General features: G+C 39.0%; 4 protein-coding genes across 4 annotated transcripts; all 4 read right to left on the bottom strand.

Annotated features, from left to right (window-relative positions):
* Positions 1-1,719: 1,719 nt before the first annotated feature.
* LOC108412334 (olfactory receptor 52E8-like) lies at positions 1,720-2,700 on the bottom strand. The gene has a single exon (XM_017684313.2). It carries the CDS (start codon positions 2,698-2,700, stop codon positions 1,720-1,722), a length of 981 nt encoding a protein of 326 aa, XP_017539802.1.
* Positions 2,701-7,523: 4,823 nt separating this feature from the next.
* On the bottom strand, positions 7,524-8,465 carry LOC108412323 (olfactory receptor-like protein OLF3). The gene has a single exon (XM_017684302.1). The coding sequence runs from the start codon at positions 8,463-8,465 to the stop codon at positions 7,524-7,526; it is 942 nt and encodes a 313-aa protein (XP_017539791.1).
* Positions 8,466-19,641: 11,176 nt separating this feature from the next.
* On the bottom strand, positions 19,642-20,583 carry LOC108412332 (olfactory receptor 8I2-like). Its single transcript, XM_037546456.1, has one exon. The coding sequence runs from the start codon at positions 20,581-20,583 to the stop codon at positions 19,642-19,644; it is 942 nt and encodes a 313-aa protein (XP_037402353.1).
* Positions 20,584-23,845: 3,262 nt separating this feature from the next.
* Positions 23,846-24,787, bottom strand: LOC108416457 (olfactory receptor 6N1-like). The gene has a single exon (XM_017689416.2). It carries the CDS (start codon positions 24,785-24,787, stop codon positions 23,846-23,848), a length of 942 nt encoding a protein of 313 aa, XP_017544905.2.
* Between the last annotated feature and the right edge of the window lie 975 nt (positions 24,788-25,762).

Below are 25,762 nucleotides of genomic sequence, written 5' to 3'. Positions count from 1 at the left end.
GAATTTGATGCCTGCAACACGTTCCAAAGAAGTTGGGACAGGGGCACGTTTACCACTGTGTTACATCACCTTTCCTTTTAACAGCACTCAATAAGCATTTGGGAACTGAGGACACTAATTGTTGAAGCTTTGTAGGTGGAATTCTTTTCCATTCTTGCTTGATGTACAACTTCAGTCGCTCAAACACACCCCCATACCATCAGAGATGCTGGCTTTTGAACTTTGGCTGATAACAATCTGGACAGTCCTTTTCCTCTTTGGCCCGGAGGACATGACGTCCTGATTTCCAAAAACAATTTGAAAAGTGGACTCATCAGACCACAGGACACTTTTCCACTTTGCATCAGTCCATTTCAGATGAGCTCAGGCCCACAGAAGCCGGCAGCGGCGTTTCTGGGTGTTATTGATATCTGGCTTTCTCTTTGCATGAAGGAGTTTTAACTTGCACTTGTAGATGGAGCGACGAACTGTGTCCACTGACAACAGTTTTCTGAAGTGTTCCTGAGCCCATGTGATAATATCCATTACAGAAAGATGTTGGTTTTTAATGCAGTGTTGCCTGAGGGATCGAAGGTCACGGGCATTCAATTTTGGTTTTCTGCCTTGCCCCTTACTTGCAGAGATTTCTCCAGATTCTCTGAATCTTTTGATCATATTGTGGACTGTAGATGATGAAATCCCTAAATTCCTTGCAATTGCACGTTGAAAAACGTTGTTCTTAAACTGTTGGACTATTTGCTCACGCAGTTGTTTACAAAGTGGTGAACCTCGCCCCATCCTTGCTTGTGAACGACTGAGCCTTTCAGGTATGCTCCCTTTATACCCAATCATGATACTCACCTATTTCCAGTTAACCTGCTCACCTGTGGAATGTTCCAAATAGGTGTTTTTTGAGCATCCCTCAACTTTTCCAGTCTTTTGTTGCCCCTGTCCCAACTTCTTTGGAATGTGTTGCAGGCATCAAATTCAAAATGAGTGAATATTTGCAAAAAACAATAAAGTTTATCTGTTTGAACATTAAATCTTGTCTTTGTAGTGTATTCAATTGAATATAGGTTGAAAAGGATTTGCAAATCATCGTATTCTGTTTTTATTTATGTTTTACACAGCATCCCAGCTTCACTGGAATTGGGGTTGTAGCCTGAAAAAAGTAGCAAATAAAAAGTAAAACGATCTCATCACATTTAGCAAATGCCTGAGCTAAATTACACTATCCACCTGGCGTACTTCAGTTACTTCACATAAGTGTAAAGTTTGTTTGATCAAGCTGTATGCTGGTTGGCTTAATGTCCTGGTTAGCGCAAAAGTAATCAGAAGCACAATATAATTTTTTCAGAAATATATAAATATCTATTTTCTTCAGAAATATGTAAATATCTGAAACAGAGTTTAAAATCACCTACATCATTCCATTTCCCCAAAGACCCACATATAGTCCATAATTGTCTGTTTCAACTTCCAGCATACATGATATCAGTAACCTGGTGCTGTAGAAAACTACTATAGTGTAGTTCAGAAACGCTCACTTTAGTGCAGTTTTCCAGCTACAATATAAGAAGATACTTTGTGTAAAATATTGACCAACTCATTCAGCTCTGTGGATAAATAGCCCTTCTTTGGGTCAATACTATGTATTTATACAGGAGAATTACTAAACTGCACAGTGTTGTGGCCATAACCAGGGCTAGAAATGGAGAGCAGTGGTTAAACTGTTTAGCGTCAGTTTGATAAAACCCGGGCTCTTAAGCTGGGTCTCTTTTTGAGCATTTTCAAAATTAAGTCTTTGAATTCCTTTGTGTTAAGGACATAAATAATGGGATTCAGCATGGGTGGAATGGCACCTGATAGTGATGTACTGATAATTCTAGCATTGGGATGGAGAGAAAAAGTTAATGCAGCGATGTATGTACTTAAAACAGGGAGGAAAAATATTCCTACTACTAAAAGATGAGAGATACAAGTCTTAAGCGCTTTAAGCCGTCCTGCCCAAGATGTAATCTTACTTAATGTAAACAAAATGCCTAAATATGATACAACTATTGCAATCAAGGGTGCATAGATGCATAGTATGGTAGAAAGTTTTGCCATAACTGAATTTATGGTGTTGTCATTACAAGCAATTGTATAAATTGGACCATGATCACAAAAATAGCTTGTCACCACATTAGTTTTACAAAAGGAAAGTCGAGTGATCAAACCTACCATTGTGCCAATCACAACAGTGCTAAAGGACCATACTGCCATTACAGCTGCAGACATGAGGGAGTTATTCACAATGGCATGATATCTTAAAGGCAAGCAAATGGCAATAAAGCGATCATATGCCAGGACAACAAGAGTTAAAGACTGTACACTGCTAAAGAAAAACACAAAAAACATGTTTGCCAAACAAGCGTTGTAGGATATGTACTGTGAATCAAAAAGAAAGGTCTTCATTAGGTTGGGAATCAGTGCATTTGTTTCACCAAAGTCTGCTAAAGCTAAATTAAAGATTCCTATGTATTTAGGAACATGAAGACTTCGTTCAGTAAATATCATGATAAGCACAAATGAATTCCCAAATACAGTGATGAAATAGATGAAAAACAAAAAAATGAAGTAATATTGGATGAAAGGTATTCCAGAAAATCCACTGATGTAAAAGTACTCAGGATGCACAAATGACATATTTTGCAATAAACTAAAGTTCAAATCACTCATGATTCTGTGTATTTTGGTTCTTCTACTGTTGTCTTCAGCCTGGAAATAAATACACAAGAAAGTAAGCAAAATGCTGTAGTTCTTTGTGTGGTATTCCATTATAAGGTTACTATTGATTTACACTAGTACTGCTTAACCTTATTTTTGCCTAACAAATGTAAACAATTAGAGATTGTAAAAGCTTGAACACTTACAATTAAATAGTGTAGAGCTGTGCTACTGAGGAACTGTAAGCACTGGATGTGGAATGAGGAGGAAGATTTCCCTGCTTTATATAGAGACATCATACTACATTTTCTCATGTGGGATCTCCCCATACAGTGAGCTGGTGGGTAGCCTTTTGTATGTCCCAACTTTGTCTTCTTTTGTGTGTGTGTGTTTTTTATTATTTTTCCACTGTGGCATATCAATATTTATAATGTATTTTGTAAAATGACACTTAACATTTTAGCTTAAAAAAGGTCATTTTGAAAGCATGCAATGAAGTACTACAGAAATGTAAAAATTTGTTAACAGATTATTCCATCATGAACATTTGGAATTAAAGATTTTTGTATGCCATACACTGTGATATGCAAAAAATTGAACATTCCCAGCCAAATACATGTTTTGTTAATTTTCTGAGTGAAAATGAGTTAACACAGTCTCTATCAGGACATTTCTGCTAAATGTAAGGATGAAATTTTTATTTATTTACTGAGGGTAACATATTGGCAAAGAAAATTACATATATATCACCCATCCTAATCATTGAATTCCAGGGTTCCAATCACTTCTATTGCAACAGGTGTATAAAACCAAGCACCTAGGCATACAGACTGCATCTAAACACATTTGTGAAAGAATGGGTCGCTCTCAGGAGCTCAGTGAATTCCAGCAAGGTACCGTGATAGGATACCACCTGTGCAACAATTCCAGTCGTGAAATTTCCTCACTACTCAATATTCCACGGTCAACTATCAGTGGTATTATAACAAAGTGGATGCGATTGGGAAAGACAGCAACTTAGCCACGAAGTGGTAGGCCACGTAAAATGACAGAGCGGGGTCAGCTGATGCTGAGGCGCATAGTGCGCAGAGGTCACCAACTTTCTGCAGAATCAATCACTACAGACCTCCGAACTTCATGTGGCCTTTAGATTAGCTCAAGAACAGCATAGAGAACTTCATGGAATGGGTTTCCATGGCCGAGCAGCTGCATCCAAGCCTTACATCACCAAGCACAATGCAGTGGTGTAAAGCACCGCTACTGGACTGTAGAGCAGTGGAGACGTGTTCTCTGGAGTGACCTATTGCGCTTCTCCGCCTGGCAATCCAATGGACGAGTCTGGGTTTGGCGGTTGCCAGGAGAACAGTACTTGTCTGACTGCATAGTGCCAAGTGTTTGGTGGAGGGGGGATTATGGTGTGGGGTTGTTTTTCAGGAGTTGGGCTGGGCCCCTTAGTTCCAGTGAAAGGAACTCTTAACTCTTAAGCAGACCAAGAGATTTTGGACAATTTTATGCTCCCAACTTCGTGGGAACAGTTTGGGGATGACCCCTTCCTGTTCCAATATGACTGCGCACCAATGCACAAAGCAAGGTCCATAAAGTGTGTGGAAGAACTTGACTGGCCTGCACAGGGTCCTGACCTCCACCCAACAGAACACCTTTGGGATGAATTAGAGCGGAGCCAGGCCTTCTCATCCAACATCAGCGCCTGTGTGCCTCTGGAAGAATGGTCAAAAATTCCCATAAACGCACTCCTAAACCTTGTGGAAAAACTTCCCAGAAGAGTTGAAGCTGTTATAGCTGCAAAGGGACATCATATAAAACCCTTTGGTTTATGAATGGGATCTCACTCAAGTTCATATGTGTGTGAAGGCAGATGAGCAAATACTTTTGGCAGTATATAGTGTATATATATATAATGTGCCGTAACTTTTGCACAGGTCACATTATAATTATATAATTTTTTTTTTCACGCAGTATGTTACGTTCAGCAAATTAACAATAATTATACCATTAAACTGTGTAGAAGACTCTTGAGGATGACCTATAATCTCTATTCCCAAGGTGAGACACACCATGGCAAAATGTATCATAAACAGTGGTACAGGCCATAGAAAGTACAACTTTTGTACAATCTGAACAAGAGGCCCCTCTCTGGGGTCAATCTGTGCATGTGCCTGCTCACAGCCCTATATTATTTTCCAGTTTTTACTCTTTGTGGTACTACTGTAGATTTTCATAAGTGATTTGGGAAGCTATTTCAAATTATTTTACAACTTTTTACTGGAATTCTATTGTGTAATGATGGTTGTATACTTTCATGTCTCCTGCAGTGCACAGCAATCACATATGTGTTGCCAATAATAAGCGTGAGGCTGTTGTTGTTGTGGCACCGTCCCACGAGACCAGTTAGTGTGGTGTCATCAGAAACCTTGATGATGTGGTTGCTGTTGAATCTAGCCACTATCTTTTATGGCTAGTGGACTCAGGTAGCAGTTCCATGGAGGCCGTGCGACGAGGATATCAGTTCACACAACTTCATCGAATCATATGGTACAAATATAATTGTAATCTATAAATGGAGAATTTGTTATTTAATTAAAGAGAATCAGTTATTCTTGGTTATTCATGCTCTAAGGTTGTGGGAGGATGAGTTATATATTATTAGTATACAGCATCAGTAATACAGTATAAGGAAATTTGAAATAGTACCATTACTACTATCTAATGCCACTATAAATAAGTGAAGACATATAATAAATATCTTAAAATATTATTTCATAATATAATATAATAATATAATATAATCCCTATAAATAAAATTGATATTGAAGATCAGAGAATTTTTTTATGTTTTTATATTTTTATGTATTTTATAAAAAATTGTATGTATTTTATAATGTTTCAGATTAGTTATGCTAGGTTTCCTTTTGACAAGAAGTATTCATTAGATGAATCCACCTCTGACTGAAATGATCTGCATGGGTAATGTTCTAATATTTTCATGTTTTGACAATGTATAAGAAGTGTGGTTTAGTGTAGGATGCAGTAGGAGGGATGTTTGATTTGTGTTAGTGGTTTTGTATCAGTAAGGTGATTTGACACCTGTGCTTTGTTTGCCCACTGTGTATTTATCCCTGCATGTTTTCACAAAGTGATGGAGACACACTGGAAGCTACATGTTTTCCAGCAGTTTTGTGCTATGTTTTCATCATGGCTACAAAACCCCCCACAGTTCTATACTAACCCATTGATTCTAGGTATCATATGGTTTGTCTCATCTATGTTCATGCAAAATTATAAAATTGGACACTGGCAGCCTTATAATAAACAATTCCATTTCTAATGTCTGGATAAGTGGCTGAAAATGTTCAGAAAGATGCACATTAGTTAACAATCAAAGCAAACAGTGTGGAAGATGAAAGTTAAGTATGAATGGGGTACGGAAGGTACCATTATTACCTTAATTGAAAATAATAGTTATTTAAACTTATTATTCTCACTGTAAAAGTCAACAGTTTTAGGAAAACTGAGACTGAGGATTCTTCTTTGACAGATAACTATTGCATCACCTTTGTACAACATACTAACTGTACAGAGAGTGTTTACATGATGACCTACTAGAGCGTGCCCTGTTAATTTAATAATTAGTATGAATGAGTATGGAAGACACCATTACTACTTAAATTAAAATAATAGCTTCTAAAAATGATCATTATCGCTATAAAACCAGCAGGTTTACACAAACTGAGAGTGATTCCTGTTTGAGTTCAGGAAGTGTTTACATGCTGATCCACTATAGTTTGCACTGTTAATTCAATATTTAGCTGTTTAGAAGCTGTTATTCTCAATCTCTGCTGGTGTTGTGTTTTGGTCTGGACCTGGGGATTCTAGAAAGTCACAAGATGGGGACACCAGGGGGAATGCTACTTCTAAATGTGGCTGGTCACAGTGGAGGCTGCATGATAAACAGTGGTGTTTTGATGATTTGCCAATCAGTAACATGTTTAGGCCAACAAGATACACGGCACGCACACACACACACACACACACACACATACACACAAAAAAAACTGTCCTAAAAAGAATTCTCAAACCTCAACGCATGTCATCCATGCAATGTTAAAACTACATCTACTCTAGAGAGACTAGTGTGTGAACAAATTGATCAAACTGAGCAAATTGGAAATCTATTCCTATTGATTGAACCTATTCCAGTGGTGTTCATATCAAATTCCTATTTGATATATAACATTTAAAGTAACATCTGACAAGTATTTAAGTGTCTCTGATTAAGTTATGTGACTTAAAAGGCACATAAATAGGCAAAGTTGTCAATCAAATGTAACATGCTCTGCATAGAAGATAACACTAGTACCTTAGTTTTAAAATGTAATTATTAATAATCATTAAATTTAATAAAGTTTTTTTGTCAACTTAGCCTGATGTTTTATACATGTAATTGATGGATGTTGTCAGTATCAGTATTAATGTCCTTGACAAATTGTATAAATTATTGCAGAACTAACATTACAGAACGTATTACATGATAGTGTGTGCTTCCTTACTTTAGCAGTTTGCTATTTATTTAACAACCTTTCTAAAAATATCCAAGTATACAGATTGTAATAAATAAATAAACAAATAAATAAATAAAATAAAGAATAATACATACATACATAAAAAGTTAATGTCTTATATAGCACTCCCAACCAACTTGAAGATCAGTAGTTTTCTGCATTTAACTGCTTGTTTTATATTACTCATACATGTATGTTTAACAAGAAAAAAAGAACAACCACTTGAACAACATCCATATGCATGAGATTTTGTTTTTATTCAGCTGGTTCAACTTTTGAAACCATTTTCAATATTTTACTTCTGATCTCCTTTGTTCTAAAACAGTATATGAAAGGATTTACTAAAGACGGGCCAAGAATTGTCCCAAGTCTCAGCCCATGCCGTTCCTCCAGAGTTAAAGCTACACCTACTCTTGTGAGAACTGTTATAATAAATGAAGGACCATAATAGCAGATTACAACTATCAAGTGACTGAAGCAAGTATGAAATACTTTTTGCTTGCCACCATTTGAGGCCATTTTGACAACAACACTAACTATCCTAATATAAGATCCACAGATGAATCCGAACGTTCCAAATAGTACAACAGATGTTAAGACTGACATCAAATCAAAATATAGATTTGGATCAACACAGGTTGCTCTGACAACAGATCCATAGTCACAAAACATAAACTTGAGGGTTGAGTAACAAAATGGCAGAGGAAGAATAGTAGCAGGCAATACAGCCATAGTGGCAGAACCCAGAATCCAAAGCAAGAAAGTGAGAAGAACAGAGCGGTAATTTGTCAGAATGGAACGGTACCGCAATGGGTTGACTATGGCAATTAAACGGTCAAACGCCATGACAGAAATAGTAAACAGCTCCATCACAAAACCTAACCCAAAAACAAACATCTGAAGAACACAAGGTGCATAAGATATGGTTTTATATCCAACTACAAGAACACTGATCATAGTTGGACATGAACTTGTACAATACAGCATGTCTACAATTGCCAAATTGCAGATGAAAAGGTACATTGGCTGATGAAGACGTTGATCCAACATAATGAAGCATATATTTGCAAAATTAGCAAGCATGACAAGCATGTATACTACAAATATAGCAATACCAACAGCCATTGGCTTTTCAAACGTGTCAAAACCTGTAATAACAAATTCTGTGATAGTTTTTCTAGAAAAATTTTGAGCCATAATATGCTATGTTCTGTAAAAATGTAAGGTTTAAAATAACAAACACACAAAACAAAAAGACAAGGAATCTAGAACAAAGAAATTGCATTCAAAGAAACATTATGATAATATAACATTATCATTATGAAACAGAGAATTGCTGTAACAAATTTCCTTTGTTTAATCCAGTGGTCTTTTTTTTATCTGCCAAATGTCAAAAATGATCTGGAGAAAAAAGGCTATTGAAAGTGGTTTATATATTTAAGTTCACTCTCCTGGGTTACCACGTGTCATTGCATCATTGCTAAAGCACTGCAGGAGAGGTGAGCTAAAAGGTACATGTAGAAATAATTAAGAGAATTTGAATAAGTGATCTGAAGGTCTCTACACATAGTAAAACAGCTGTCTGTGTATATCTATGTTCTGGGTTAACATTACACAATAATAAAATAAGTAACATATAGTGAAAACACAAAAAAAGAGGTGAGGAAGCGGGTGCAGGCAGGATGGAGTGGGTGGAGATGGGTGTCAGGGCTGATGTGTGACAGAAGGATAGCAGCAAGAGTGAAAGGGAAGGTTTACAAGACAGTAGTGTGTCCTGCTATGATGTATGGTTTGGAGACTGTGGCTCTGTCTAAAAGACAGGAGGCTGAGCTGGAGGTGGTGGAGATGCTGAGATTTTCATTGGGAGTGACAAGGATGGACAAGATTAGAAATGAGCAGATCAGAGGGACAGTGAAGGTAGAGCAGTTTGGAGATAAAGCCAGAGAGGCCAGGTTGAGATGGTTTGGACATGTGTTGAGGAGGAATAGTGGATATATTGGTCAAAGAATGTTGGAGATGGAGCTGTTAGTTTGTTAACTTGTGACATGTGGCTAGAACATTAATTTGGAAAATGGAAACATTAATGTACTAATGCTAAGCACATTTTTAGTCATTCATTATTACCGTATAGAAAAATGTATTAAATGAAAACACCACTGGATTGTTTTGAATTAAATTATGATTTATCTACTGGATGCAAAATACTCTCATGAGGCAATAATTCATATCACCAGTATTTATACCTCAGTGTTTTTGCGAAGTCTTGTAATTTTCTGTGTATTTTTGGGCTACAGTCCTGTTGTGTGTTTTACTGTTTTTTTATGGATTTGTCTGTTCTGTATACTACTTTGGCTCCAGTCTCTGTCTTGCTGAGCAGGGTGATGGTGACACAACGGTCCATTACCGTAGATGAGAGTACAAAATATTCTCTGGAAAGTAAATACTGCAACTGCTTCACACAACCACGGTGCCACTGGTCCAAGGCTCCATTTTGTGAGTTAAGATGCCACCAGTTTAGACTCTGTGCCAAAGACCTAGCATGTTGAGGAGGCCCAACCTGTGGCTGAGGGATTTGAGGTGACCCAGCCAGCAGTCAAGAACATCATGTAGCCCAGTCAACATCTAAGGAAATCAAGGTGGCCCAGCCGGTGGTTGAGGATGATAGTGCTGCCATGTCTGAGCCAGCGGAAGTCAGCCCAACATCTTCTAGGTCAGAGGAGTTGGCCAAGCTGGTCTCAGAGTTCCTCTGCTGATCCTCTGCTTGCTTCTTCTTGTTTCTGCTCCATTGCTGGTTCCTCAGACCCCAATATACTGCTAGTGCCCGCTTGGCTGGCCTCCACCAACACACTCCAACTGAACACAAATGTTTGTCTCATTTCTCCACTAATCCACAGGTCCGCAGTGCTGCTGGCCCAGATATCCCCTAGGTCAGGCATCTTCTCTGTCTGCCACAATCCACTGCCTTGGCTCTCTCTCCCCAGAGAAGATGGAGGGCCCTTCATTTTACTTGAGTTCTTTGGTATAGACTTGAATTCTGTCTCGTGTCAGAGTTCTCTTTCTCAGGTCAAGCTTGACTACATCACCCTTGCCCTATCCAATTTTGTTGATTGCCCCCAATGTACCAAGTGGCAACTTCTCTCCCTCTTGTGCCACTTCAACTCCTCTACCATTTGCCTCATCTCTCAGAGACACTTCTTTGTCTCTCGCCTCCTCTACCTTGCCTCCTCCATCTCTTCTTTTCTCCATTCTGTCTCTGGATGCTCGCCTCTTGGAACCTTGCCTCTTCTTTGTTGCTTGATGATTTTACTGTCTCCACACAAATCAGAAGCTTCACAGTGGGTGACAAAGTGGAGCTAAGAACAATGAGGGCCGAACTGGTGTGAGTTATTGGAGAGGTGAAGTGTGCACTTGCTCAGAGAATCCATGAACATTACCAGAATAAATGTGACATGTGGTGCATCTGGCAGGGCATGCAGGCCATGACCAACTAAGGGCCACCACCCTCCTGAGACAGTGATGTCTCCCTCCCAGATGCACTGAATTACATAGTTTGAAGTGCAGAAAAATGTGATGATTGGGGTCTCTCTCCCCTCAATCACGGAAATGTACACCACACATTGCATGCGAAAAGCCATGAGCATTGAAGATGACCCCACACTCCCCTCACTCAATTATTCTCTCCTGCCATCTGGAAGAAGGTACCATAGCCATACCATTTGGACCCCTACAGCCATACTGTGTAACAATTTTCTTCCACAAGCTATCAGACTCCTTAACTCCTAGAGCCTACACTGATAGACACCTTCGTACACTCACAGACAATCAAATGGCACCATTTAGCTCCCCATTGCACTTCCTGCTTTCTACAATTCCAAATGTCAGTTACTGTCTTTAAAATATTTATTGCACTCCACATGGATATTGCACTCAATACATTTCTTTCTTGCATTGTTTGCTAATTTTCTACAACAATATTTGCTGCTAGAATACTGTATTAACCAATACTGTATTCCATTATGGCTGTTGTTATGGCTGCTACCTCATTAAATGGGTTATATACACTATGGTTATATACACTATTGTCAAAAGTATTCACTTGTCTGCCTTCACACACATATGAATTGAGTGACATCCCATTCTTAATCCATAGGGTTTAGTATGGTGTTGGCCCACCCTTTGCAGCTATAACAGCTTCAACTCTTCTGGGAAGGCTTTCGACAAGGTTTAAGAGTGTGTTTATGGGAATTTTTGACCATTCTTCAAGAAGCGCATTTATGAGGTCAGACATTGATGTTGGATGAGAAGGCCTGACAGTCTCCACTCTAATTCATCAAAGGTGTTCTATTGGGTTGAGGTCAGGACTCTATGCAGGCCAGTCAAGTTCTTCCACACCAAACTCACTTATCCAGGTCTTTATGGACCTTACTTTGTGCACTGGTGCGCAATAATGTTGGAACAGGAAGGGGCCATCCCCAAAGTGTTACCACAAAATTGGGAGCATGAAATTGTCCAAAATCTCTTGGTCTACTGAAGCATTAAGAGTTAAAAAACTATTTCCGGGTTGCGAGAGACACGCTGGCGCGTTTGGCTGCCGCTTCTCCCCTGTTAAATTTATGTTGAATTAGGTTTAGTTTTTGTTTTAGCTTTTTAGGTTATTTTTAAGTTAAAATTCTACTCGTATTGCTCACCCTGGATTAGGATCTCGTACTCTGTGGGCGACATTTGTTCCCTTGGGTTTGTTTCGTCTGATCTTTTCACCTGTGGCGTGGGCCGGCACCGGTGTCAACATTTGGATTACTCGCCCCTGTCCTGACTCTGCTCGTGCTGCTGGGATTGCCCACTGGACTTCGGGAAGCATTGCTGGCCCGGCGTCTCTGTTTTGGCTCTTACAGATCGTCTGATCTTTTCACCTGTGGCGTGGGCCGGCACCGGTACTTGATTACCCGCCCCTGTCCTGACTTTGCTTGCGCTGTGGGGATTGCCCACTGGATTTCGGGAATCATTGCTGGCCCGGCGTCGCTGTTTTGGCTCTTACAGACCGTTTGATCTCTTCACCTGTGGCGTGGGCCGGCACCGGTGTCAACATTTGGATTACCCGCCCCTGTCCTGACTCTGCTCGCGCTGTTGGGATTGCCCACTGGATTTCGGGAATCATTGCTGGCTCGGCGTCTCTGTTTTGGCTCTTATGGAGGCTTCCAGCATGGCAGTAAGGACATTAAGGTACTCTTTTATTGAACTATGTGTTCTACAAAACACTCGGTGTAAACCCCCGGACTCGCTTTATCATCTTCGCAACCTCGGCATTTTGCGGAGACCTAAATACTCTCACCGTGGTTCAGGCCGGACTTTTATGTATAAGCAGCACGCGAATACTATTTCTACACTCTGGACCTCATGTCGTCGTACGATTGCTATGGGAATATCTACTCGAGCTAGTGGTCGGATACTGCACTACGTTAAAACCGTAAATCCGCCTGCTTTGAACACTGATTTTAATGTTAACTGTGCTTTACTGAATGTGCGCTCCCTTAATAATAAAGCACCACTCATTGCTGATGCTATTGTGGAGCGCAATATTGACCTGCTGTGCTTAACAGAAACTTGGCAGCAACCCAATGATTATTTTGCGCTGAATCAAACTTTACCAGCGGGCTTCTTATATGTATGTCAACCACGTTTAACAGGTCGGGGTGGGGGACTTGCGGTGGTCTACCGATCTAATCTTAAAGTTAGAACGATCCCACTTCCCCCTCTGACCTCATTTGAATGTCTTTCATTGCTCATTACTGCCTCTAGATCTGTTTTAATTCTGCTCATTTACCGACCACCGAAAATGTCGCCTGTTTTTATTTCTGAACTCTCTGACATGCTCTCTTCTCTTATACCTGTGTACTCAAATTTGCTGCTGCTTGGTGATTTTAATATTCATGTTGACTCCGAAAGCTGCTCATTTGCCAAAAGTTTTTTAGATCTTCTTAATTGTTTTGACATTGTTCAGAATGTGAATTTTCCTACCCATAACAAAGGTCATGTACTGGACATTGTCTGCTCTACTGGCATAACTCCTACTAACCTGCATGGAGTTGAGCTGTTTATATCTGATCATAAGGCTGTGTTTTTTAATGTTGTTCTACCATGTTTTCAGCGTGGGCAGCGCAATTCACGACAGTTCTCATTCAGAACTACAAAAAACATCTCTCCTTCTGTCCTTATGGACATGCTCAGTCAGATTGATCACTCTGACTTTAATAGTGACAATGCAAACCAGCTTGTGACTCACTATGACATTACCCTCTCTGCTATCTTTAATGAATTGGCACCATTAAAGACTCGCAAAGTATCTTTCACCCAGTCTGCCCCCTGGTTTACACCAGAGTTGCGCAAGCTAAAGTCTGCTGGTCGTCTGCTTGAGCGTCGCTGGAGGAGAACTGGCATGATGGTGCATGCCCTCGCTTATAAGGATCATGTTGGTTACTATAAAGAGGAGCTGCAAAAAGCAAAAACACTTTATTTTTCAAATGTCATTCAGTGCTCCACTGATAATCTGCGAGGTCTTTTTCAAACAGTTAATAAGCTGATCTGCCCTCTGAATTGTTTTCCTTTAACACCTTCGGCTGATCTCTGTTCAAAGTTTATTAATTTTTTTAATCTGAAAATCGACTCTATTTACTCTCAGTTTGCTTTTACGCGGCCTATATTGAATCATCAATCTCTTTCTGTTCAATTCTCTGGTAGTTGCCTTTCTGATTTTTCTACTGTTAATGAGAGTTTTGTTGGTGAGCTTATTATGAAATCTAGAGCCACTACATGTCAGTTAGACCCCATTCCAACACAGTGGGTGAAATCTTGTCTCCCTGCTATTTGTCCCCTTATCACCAAGGTCATAAATGCATCACTCACTGCAGGTTTGGTCCCTCCCTGTTTGAAATTAGCTGCTGTTACTCCTGTGCTAAAAAAACCTGGCCTTGACCCTGAGAATTTTGCTAACTTTAGGCCCATTTCTAATCTTCCACTCCTGGCCAAAGTATTAGAGCGAACGGTTGCTTCTCAGCTACACGAACATCTGGAATCGAATGATTTGTACGAAGTGTTCCAGTCTGGTTTCAGGAGGAACCATAGCACAGAAACGACTCTACTCAGAGTTGTGAATGATTTGTTATTAGCTGCTGACCAGGGGATGCTAAATGTATTGATTCTTTTAGACCTGACTGCTGCGTTTGATACTGTTTGCCATAACCTGCTACTTACCAGGCTTGAGACACTTATAGGTATAAGTGGTACCGCTCTTTCCTGGTTTAAGTCCTATCTATCTGATAGGCAGCAGTTTGTTTCCATTGGTGGCTACAAGTCTGATTTGTGTGCGCTGTCCCGTGGTGTCCCCCAGGGATCTGTACTTGGCCCTCTACTTTTCATTTTATATATGCTTCCACTTGGCAACATCATTAGAAGGCATGGGCTCCAGTTTCACTGTTTTGCAGATGATGTGCAGATCTATGTCTACACTAAACCATCTCATACCTGTCCGCCTACTGTGCTAAGTGACTGCTTACTTGATGTACGTGCCTGGCTGGTTGAAAACTTTCTAAGCCTTAATGGTACTAAAACTGAGGCCATACTGATTTCTTCTCCTGCTACTGCCAGAAAGCTCAGTAACCTTGCTTTCTCTATACCAGGGTTTGTTGTCTCCTCCTCTGCACAGGTTCGAAATCTGGGTGTAATTTTTGACACAACACTGTCGTTCGAACCCCACATAAAAAATGTCTGCAAAACAGCCTTTTTTCATTTAAAGAACATTTCCAGAATTCGCCCATTTCTGTCCTCTGCTGCTGCTGAGATCATTACTCATGCATTCGTGACCTCTAGATTAGACTATTGTAATGCAGTGTTGCATGGTCTCCCTACCCGGCTCTTAAACAGACTGCAGTATGTGCAAAACTCTGCTGCTAGGGTGTTGACCCATAAAAGATCTTGGGAACATATTACACCAGTATTGAGGGATCTCCACTGGCTTCCAGTCCAGTTTAGAGTACAGTATAAAATACTGGTAACTGTTTTTAAATCTCTCCATGATCTTGCCCCCACTTATTTGGGTAATCTACTTCAGATGTATGTTCCAACTCGCACTTTACGCTCCTCTTACTCTCATCTCCTAATTGTGCCTTCTACAAAATTCCGTACTCTAGGTGATAGAGCGTTTGGTGTTGCTGGCCCAAAACTCTGGAATGGGCTTCCACTACAGCTCCGTACATCATCATCTCTATCATGTTTTAAAGCCGGTCTTAAAACCTATCTCTTCCAGCTAGCATTTGAGTGAGAATTTCTCTCGAACTTCTATTTATTTTAGTTAAGTTTTTTATTATTGTTTTATTTTTATTGTTGTTATTTTATATATATATATATATATATATTTTTTTTTTTCTTAGTTTATTTTATATATTGTTATAAATCTTAATGAATTATCTGTTTTACTTTTTTTGTATTGTACAGTGTCCTTGGGTCTCTTGAAAGGCGCTTTATAAAATAAAAGTATTATTATTATTATTATTAATTTCACTGGAGCTATGGGGCCGTGTCCAACTCCTGAAAAAAACCCACACCATAATCCCCCCCTCCACCAAACTTTACACTTGGCACTATGCAGTCAGACAAGTACCGTTCTGTTGGCAACCGGCAAAGCTAGACTCATCCGTTGGATTGCCAGGTGAAGAAGTGTGATTCGTCACTCCAGAGAACACTTGATGATGTAAGGCTTGGATGCAGTTGCTCAGCCATGGACGCCTATTCCATGAAGCCCTCTGAAGGCCACATGAAGTTTGGAGGTCTGTAGTGATTGAATCTGTAGAAAGTTGGTGACCTCTGCACACTATACGTCTCAGCATCCACTGACCCCACTCTGTCAATTTATGTGGCCTACCACTTCGTGGCTGAGTTGCTATCATTCCCAATTGCTTCCACTTTGTTATAATACCACTGACAATTGGCTGTAGAATATTTAGTAGGAGAAAATTTCACTGCAGTTATTGTTGCACAGGTGGCGTCCTATCACAATACCATGCTGAAATTCACTGAGCTCCTGAGAGCGACCCATTCTTTCACAAATGTTTGTTGAAGCAGTCTGCATGTTTAGGTGCTTGGTTATATACACTTGTGGCCATGGAAGTGATTTGAACACCTGAATTCAATGATTTAGATGGGCGAGTGAATATTTTTGGAAATACAGTGTATACTAGGTGTCTGCTAATACATATGTGTCATAATTTGTTACATTATTCCTTGCACAATCTCATTCTACATACTCTCAGTACCATGTATTGATTAGTACTACACTGTCTGTCCTGCTTCCAGTCGTCATGTTTTTTTTATTGATTATAGTTTTTTGTACTGTATTATAGGTCTGTTGCCTTTATATTGCATTGTTACATCCCTAGAACATATGTTTAGTCTTGCTTCTCTTTGTCTCTCTCTCTCTCTCTCTCTCTTTCTCTCTCTCTCTCTCTCTCTCTCTCTCTCCTATTAGAAACCCACCTACTTATTAGTATGATTGGCTGGAGTCCCACAAAAAACAAGTGCATCTGATTGGCTGGCTCCAGGTGCATGCAGTATTTCTGTGGCTTTTTCTGACTTCCTTGAGGCTTGCCTCCATGGAAAATGTCTTAGTTCAACATAGAAGCACAGGTAGATGATTGTTTTAAGAGTTGTGTATTGTCTCTTTTATAATTGAATTAGCTCAATCCTAATTATGCCTTCTGCCTAGTTTAACTTTACTGTTTACCAGTAAACTTAAGAACAATGTCTCTTATAACTGCTGACCAGGGTTTAGTAATGTTTTTTCTCCTATTTTTGCCCATGTCAGGGAGTTATGTAAGCCTGTCTGTATTTTTGTTTCTCTTTAATCTCCCAGCCACACTGGTCATGTTTGCTGTCTTGGAGCATACACACTCTGACATATGTCCTGTGTTGGTTTACAAAAGAAAAAAGCAGAAAAGATAAGAAAATAACACAACTTGATCTGTTTAAACACTGAATTGCTCTTTATGTTATGACTAATGCAAAACTCTTAGACTGATCATAACAGTGTTGTTTTGCTCTCATGGTTTTAAGTTGCACCATGGTCCCAAAGGAAAATTTTTCTTTTCACTGTGTACTTACACAGCTGAAGTGAAAATAAATCCTCTTGCCAACTAGACAAGCAGTGTTTCAGTAGGTCATTAGCAATTTTGTAAAAGACAGATTATGGCTTCAAAATATTGACAACATATTCAGAAATATTTACAAAGAAGGGGGGCCATCACTGGTGTCAGCATTTTTAAAAAAAGCTCTGTAATTGGGGCTGTCGTGGGTGGAGGTTAGGGAACTGGCCCTGTGACTCACTGTGCTCAGTTATAAGAGAGTGCTCACTAACACCTAGTGTGTGTGTATTCAATAGTGTGTATGTGGTGTTTCACTTCACAGATGGGTTAAATGCAGAGGTGGAATTTCCCTGTTTGTGGGATTAAAAAGTATCACTTAACTTAAACAGACAGAGACGGTTATAGATCTCTGATTCACTGTCACTGCCTGCAAACCCATGCTATACCAGTGTTTTACAGTAAACTGTATGCATAACAGAACTGCCTGCAACACGGCTAAAACCAAAGAGCTGGTGATGGATTTCTGAGGACTAAGTTCTCCTCACCCACCTCAGTGAACATCCAGGGAAGGGACATTGAGATTGTCAAGACCTACAAGTACCTGGGTGTTCATCTAAACAACAAACTGGACTGGTCTGACAACACACACACCCTGTATAAGAGCAGACTCCACCTGCTGAGGAGGCGCCGGTCCTTTGGAATACAGGGTGGACTTCTCCACTCTTTTTATGACTCTGTGGGGGCATCAGCCATCTTCTATGGCATTGTCTGCTGGGGACGTGGCATTCCAGCAGCAGACAGGAAGAAACTGGACAGGCTTATCAGGAAGGGTAGTTCTGTCCTGGGCTGTGCGCTGGACCCAGTGGGGGAGGTGGTGGAGAGGAGGATGTTGGCCAAGCTTGCATCCATAATAGACAACCCCTCTCATCCACTACAGGAGGCAGTTGCAGCACTGGGAAGTTGCTTCAGTGACAGGCTCCTCCACCTGCGATGCCATAAAGAGAGATACCACAGCTCCTTTCTCCCCACGGCCGTTCGGCTCTACAATCAGAACCTCCCCAAGCAGAGACTCAGACACTCTCTGTCATAAACACACTATGGATTCACACCTCACTCTATCATAGTGCACTCTATCACGAACACATCACATAGACCTGTATCTTATCCTACCTTTGATTAATGTGCAATATCTGCTGCTGACAAAATGGTACAAGTGCAATACATACACATGTTCTGTGAAATATCTGTAATTATTACTGTGCAATATCTACCATTTCTGTGCGATATCCAGTCATTACCTGCTCAGAAATGTGCAATATCCATACAACTGCATGTGTAAACTGTAAATTTGTATAGTTTATTAATTCTATTTTTATTTTTTATACTTTCCTGCTAACAGATGCCTTGTTTATTTATTTCTATAGTATATCTTATATTTAGTGTTTTGTATGATGCACATCTTTGTCTACTTACTGCTCTTTATCTGCTTACTGTGTATTCTGCTGTAACAATGTAAATTTCCCCCAGTGGGATAATAAAAGTCTATCCGATCCTATCCTAACAAGTGAAGTACTATGTTTCAGGATTTAAATTTCAATATCTAAAGACATTAAAATTGAAATATATCTCTCTCTTTATAGCTAGGCACACAGTCACATAGATGACACCACAGAGGAAATTGTCTGTCTTTCTTGGTGACTTCTAAATTGCACCAAATAACAGCAAAGGCTGTTTAATAAACTATAGGCCTGCACATTTTCTCATCAGTGTTCCTCTTAGCTTTCCCACATTGACATTTCTTTAGAACCACATTTATATGACATTTCCACTGAAGTATTATATAATTTATTTTACTTTTGAAATAAAATTTATTGACAAACAATTGCTGACTTCATAAATCAGACGACTATTAAAAATAACAGTAATGTAAAAAATCTGCATGTGTATGGTGTTCCCACACAAAGTGAGGCTGGTTCAAAAGAAAACAGTACAAGGATCCAACTTAGAGAGCATGATGCTATATGCAGACACAGATATCTGCTGGATATGGGGGTCACCAAGTCTCCAACATGATGGCACTTAGATAACAACAAACAAGTTCATCAGGGGAAATCAAACCATAAATGTAAGCCATACAAGGCAATGAAACCACAATAGAACTTTCTTGCCACAAAAATCAGAAGTAATTTTACCATTAATGCATGGTTGTTCATGCAGAAATGATTTTTAATGTTTAATTCTCTTTATTCATCAGGGTCAACTCTTGAAATAGTTCTTAATAATTTATTTCTGATCTCTTTAGTTCTAAAGCAGTATACGAAAGGATTAACCAAGGAAGGGCCAAGAATAGTCCCAACTCTCAAACCATTATATTGCTCCACTGTTAAGTTTAATCCTATCCTAGTCACAACTACTAGTATGAAGATGGGTCCATAATAGCACACTATGACTATTAAGTGACTAAAGCAAGTACTAAACACTTTCTTATTACTACTATTTGAGGTCATTTTTATGACAACAATAACTATCTTCAAATAAGACACAGAAATGAAGCTGAATGTTCCAAACAGCAAGAAAGAGGTCAAAATAGTCATTAAATTGAAATATGGATTTGGATCTACACAAGTTGTTCCAATAACAGCTGCATAATCACAAAACATGTACCTCAGACTTGAGTAACAAAATGGCAGAGGAAGAAGAGTTCCAGGCACTACAGCCATAGCAGCAGAACCCAGAATCCAAAGCAAGAAAGTGAGAAGAACAGAGCGGTAATTTGTCAGAATGGAATGGTACCGCAATGGGTTGACTATGGCAATTAAACGGTCAAACGCCATGGCAGAAATAGTAAACAGCTCCATCACAAAACCTAACCCAAAAGCAAAGATCTGAACAAAGCAGGGCAGAAAAGATATGGTTTTATATCCAACTAGAAGAACCCCTATCATGGTTGGACATGAACTTGAACAGTACAGCATATCCACAACTGCTAAATTGCAGATGAAAAGGTACATTGGCTGATGAAGACGTTGATCCAACATAATGAAGCATATGTTTGCAAGGTTAGCAAGCATGACAAGGATGTATACTATAAGTATAATAATACCAACAGCCACTGGCTTTTCTAAAGTGTCAAATCCTGTGATAACAAATTCAGAGATTGTGTTTCTAGAAACATTTTGAGCCATCGTCCATTTAATTCTCCAACCTCTTTGCTTGGTTGTTCCCGGTATAGTGATGTAAAGCAGCTCTTCTGTTTGTACATTTGAAGTTGGTTTATTAACTGATGCCACTGAGGTATAGTGTGCCTGGTATCTATCTGTGTGGCACTTATATAACTGTTTGCTCATTGCATTTTCAAATAAACACATGTCTTTCATTGTTCCCCGTGCACACACCTGACAGCAAACTAAATTTAGTGCTCTATTAAGGTTCTCCAAGGACCAGCTCAGCTAGTTTGAGCTCTTTGGCAAACTGCCATTAGATCATACTAACCTTCTGAACACAGGCCTGCATTCATATTAATCTGTATTTTTCACTGATTACATTAATCATAAGACTAATGTTATTAAATTCAGACAATAGTCACATTTGATTTTGGCCTTTATTCATCAAAGTCAGGTGAAATAAAAGTCTTAATGTCAAATAAGCACATAAACTTTACAGGCTTTTTTGGAATTGAGCAGTTTCATAAATTTTCTAACTGATTACTTAGTAGTATAACAATGCAAAAAGTGCCTGATTTGTGAGTAAGATATCCCAATAGTTATCAATATGATAAATAATATAGATATAAATAGAACATACAGATTACCTTATTAATAACTGTGCATTATTTAAGATGATTACAGCCTGAACAGCTCACAGAGTAGCAAATCCAACAAGGTACTACGGCCCACTTTACACAAGCTCAGAAAACTATTACTATCACTATTAGCTCTAAGGCACACATGAGAAATGGTGAAGGCTGCATAGCCCACAACTCTAGCCATTCCACAGTAGTGGAGAAAAAACTCAGTATTACCACTTGCCACAACCCCACCACCTAGGCAGATTGGGTATGAGCACCCTGATTCTAAACTAATAGCAGAATCCTTTCCAACTACAGTAGGTATCCTTTCCAACTAATGAAGCTCAGGCCACATAATGAGCCACGGGCCGCCAAGCCTGACCTCTCTGGAGCTGTCTCCCAAAAAGCTTGGTTAACAGAACTGATGTGAGGATAATTCCCCACTAACCTATTGTCAAAACGGACTTGCCAGGGACAGTGCAAAACCAGCATAGATCATGGTTGATTTGCTCCTGAGATATGCTTTTGCAGTACCAACAAAAGACAAAATGCTCGTTGCAACAGTGCAAATGTTGTGAATCAGAGTGCTGAAGCTTTTTGGATGCCCAGAGAAAATTCTCATAGACCAGGGGTTAATATTTCATACAGTGTTCACTCAAACATGATTTGCCCTTTAGGACACAGATAGATTCAGACCATCCCTAGTGGAATGATGCTTGGGAACACATGTGGAATCAAACCCTCCATAAGCTATTGAGCATCCTTCAATCAGTTAGGGCTTACCTGAATTAGGTCATGCATATATTAACACTCCAATAGCAGAACTCATCTGGCCCTTTTGTATTTGGGCTTTGGTTGGCTTTCTGGTCAATCAAAAAGTGGGGCCGTGTCTAGTGGATGACTAGTGAGCGGGAGAATAGGCACTGTAGCCAAATTCAGTTTGCTCATAGAAAAGCTAAAGCACAGAATTAGCCTAGATGTCTACCTTGCTCACTTGCTCAAATTTTATTGGCACCCACAAAGTGACCAACAGTCAGTGAGTCAACAGTTGCCTTGATGCAGTGTACAAACTCAGTTCCAAAAAAGTTGCACTACAATGTCTTATAACTGTTGACCATGGTGAAGGAGCAGGTGCCGTTTCTTTTGGCCCATGTTTTCCCCCTTTTTTTGGCCAAGTCAGGGAGTTATGGAAGCCTGTGTGCACTTTTTTTTTTTTTTTTTTCATGTAGACAAGTTAGTTCTCTAATCCCCCAGCAAGACAGGTTATGTCTGTTGTGCTGGCACATGTCCAGTATGACATCTGTCCCATGTTGGTTTACAAAATGAAAAGCAGAAAAAGAAAAGAAAATTACACGACTTGATCTGTTTAAATGCTGAATTGCTCTCTGTTGTGTTCATGTTAAGAATACTGCAAAACCCTTATGCAGTTCATAGCAGTGTTGTTTCACACTCGTGTTTTGTGTTGCAATATGGTCTCTGAGAAACTTAAAAAAAACATTTTTATTGTGTATTTGTATATGGCTGAAATTACAATAAATCCTCCTGAACTTGAAAACTCCTGGGAATCTTCATGTGGGCAAATATTAATGTGATATATTATACTTGCTTATGTTGGCTCTGTGAAACTAGCAGTGTTTCAGTAGATCATGATCGATTTTGTAAAATACAGAGTATGGCTTCAAAATAATGGCAAAATATTCAGAAATATTTATAAACAAGGGAGCTGTCATTGGTGTCAAAATAAAAAAAAGAGTCTGTAAACAAAGAGAGAACAGAGAAATTGTTTATGTAAGCTCATGAATCTCTGATTCACTGTCGCTGCCAGCAAACACACGAACACCCGTGTTTTACAGCAAATTGTATGCATAAGAAGTACTGTGTTTCAGGATTTCAATTTCAAAATCTAAAGGCAGTTAAATTTAAATACATCTCTCTTTATAGCTCTGCACACATTCACATATCTCTGAATAGACAGACAGATAGACAGATAGATAGATAGATAGTATGCCACTGTCAGCTCTGGTGCTGACACCATAGAAAATGTTGCCTGTCTTTCTTCTTATTGTGCCAATTCACAGCAGAGGTTGTATAATAAAATACAGGCCTGCATATTTTCTCATCACTGTTCCTCTTAGCTTTTCTATATATATACTTTTTTAGAACTGTATTTATATGACAGTATTACTGAAGCCATATTACATCATTGTTAATTTTACTTTTCAAGTAATCTTATGTAAAAGGCCATGTCAGAAAACATGACTGAAAGCAGACAAAGGATTGCTGACATAAAACAGACAATGACTATTAAAAATAATAGTAATATAAATAATCTGCATGTGTATGGTGTTCCCACACAAAGTGAGGCTGGTTCAAAAGAATAAAAGTACAGGGATCCGAATTAGAGAGCATGATGGTAAATGCAGACACATGTCTGCTGGATATGGGGGTCACCAAGTTTCCAATGGGAAGGCACTTACATAACAACAAACAAGTTCATCAGGACAGTCTTTACACTCATCACACTATAAATGTAGGCACATGCTGTTTGTTCAAAGTCAAGGCAACAAGAAATAGAACTTTCTTGCCACAAAAATCAGAAGTAATTTTACCATTAATGCATGGTTGTTCATGCAGAAATGATTTTTAATGTTTAATTCTCTTTATTCATCAGGGTCAACTCTTGAAATAGTTCTTAATAATTTATTTCTGATCTCTTTAGTTCTAAAGCAGTATACGAAAGGATTAACCAAGGAAGGGCCAAGAATAGTCCCAACTCTCAAACCATTTCGTTCCTCCTGCGTTAAGTTTAAACCCATCCTAGTCACAACTACTAGTATGAAGATGGGTCCATAATAGCAAACTACGACTATTAGATGACTAAAGCAAGTACTAAACAATTTCTTATTACTACTATTTGAGGTCATTTTTATGGCAACAATAACTATCTTAATATAAGACACACAAATGAAGCTGAATGTTCCAAACTGCAAGAAAGAGGTCAAAATTGTCATACTATTGAAATATGGATTTGGATCTACACAAGATGTTCTAATAACAGCTGCATAATCACAAAAAACATATTTAAGATTTGAGTAACAAAATGGCAGAGGAAGAAGAGTTCCAGGCACTACAGCCATAGCAGCAGAACCCAGAATCCAAAGCAAGAAAGTGAGAAGAACAGAGCGGTAATTTGTCAGAATGGAATGGTACCGCAATGGGTTGACTATGGCAATTAAACGGTCAAACGCCATGGCAGAAATAGTAAACAGTTCCATCACAAAACCTAACCCAAAAGCAAAGATCTGAACAAAGCAGGGCAGAAAAGATATGGTTTTATATCCAACTAGAAGAACCCCTATCATGGTTGGACATGAACTTGAACAGTACAGCATATCCACAACTGCTAAATTGCAGATGAAAAGGTACATTGGCTGATGAAGACGTTGATCCAACATAATGAAGCATATGTTTGCAAGGTTAGCAAGCATGACAAGGATGTATACTATAAGTATAATAATACCAACAGCCACTGGCTTTTCTAAAGTGTCAAATCCTGTGATAACAAATTCAGAGATTGTGTTTCTAGAAACATTTTGAGCCATCGTCCATTTAATTCTCCAACCTCTTTGCTTGGTTGTTCCCGGTATAGTGATGTAAAGCAGCTCTTCTGTTTGTACATTTGAAGTTGGTTTATTAACTGATGTCACTGAGGTATAGTGTGCCTGGTATCTATCTGTGTGGCACTTATATAACTGTTTGCTCATTGCATTTTCAAATAAACACATGTCTTTCATTGTTCCCCGTGCACACACCTGACAGCAAACTAAATTTAGTGCTCTATTAAGGTTCTCCAAGGACCAGCTCAGCTAGTTTGAGCTCTTTGGCAAACTGCCATTAGATCATACTAAACTTCTGAACACAGGCCTGCATTAATATTAATCTGTATTCTTCACTGATTACATTAATCATAAGACTAATGTTATTAAATTCAGACAATAGTCACATTTGATTTTGGCCTTTATTCATCAAAGTCAGGTGAAATAAAAGTCTTAATGTCAAATAAGCACATAAACTTTACAGGCTTTTTTGGAATTGAGCAGTTTCATAAATTTTCTAACTGATTACTTAGTAGTATAACAATGCAAAAAGTGCCTGATTTGTGAGTAAGATATCCCAATAGTTATCAATATGATAAATAATATAGATATAAATAGAACATACAGATTAACTTATTAATAACTGTGCATTATTTAAGATGATTTCTAGAAACATTTTGAGCCATGATCCACTAAGTTCTATGGTAGTTTCAAACAAAGTTAAAAAAAATGTGGATAGCCTAGAAGGTCCTTTTAGACTTTATCAAATCCTCCAACCTTTTTGCTTTTATTTCAAAGTTCCCAGTATATTAATATACAGCAGTTCTTCTGTTTGTGGTTGGTATATTAACCAATGGCACTGAGAAACAATGAGCCAAGTATATATCTATGTGTCATATTTGAAGCTATTTGCTGAATGGCTTTTCAAATATTCCAATTCTGTTTGTTCCCTGGCACGGTGGTGTGGTGGGTAGCGCTGTC

The sequence above is a fragment of the Pygocentrus nattereri genome, chromosome 17, assembly GCF_015220715.1.
Source record: "Pygocentrus nattereri isolate fPygNat1 chromosome 17, fPygNat1.pri, whole genome shotgun sequence".
Lineage (NCBI taxonomy): Eukaryota > Metazoa > Chordata > Actinopteri > Characiformes > Serrasalmidae > Pygocentrus > Pygocentrus nattereri.
This window is presented reverse-complemented; position numbering and strand designations above follow the sequence as displayed.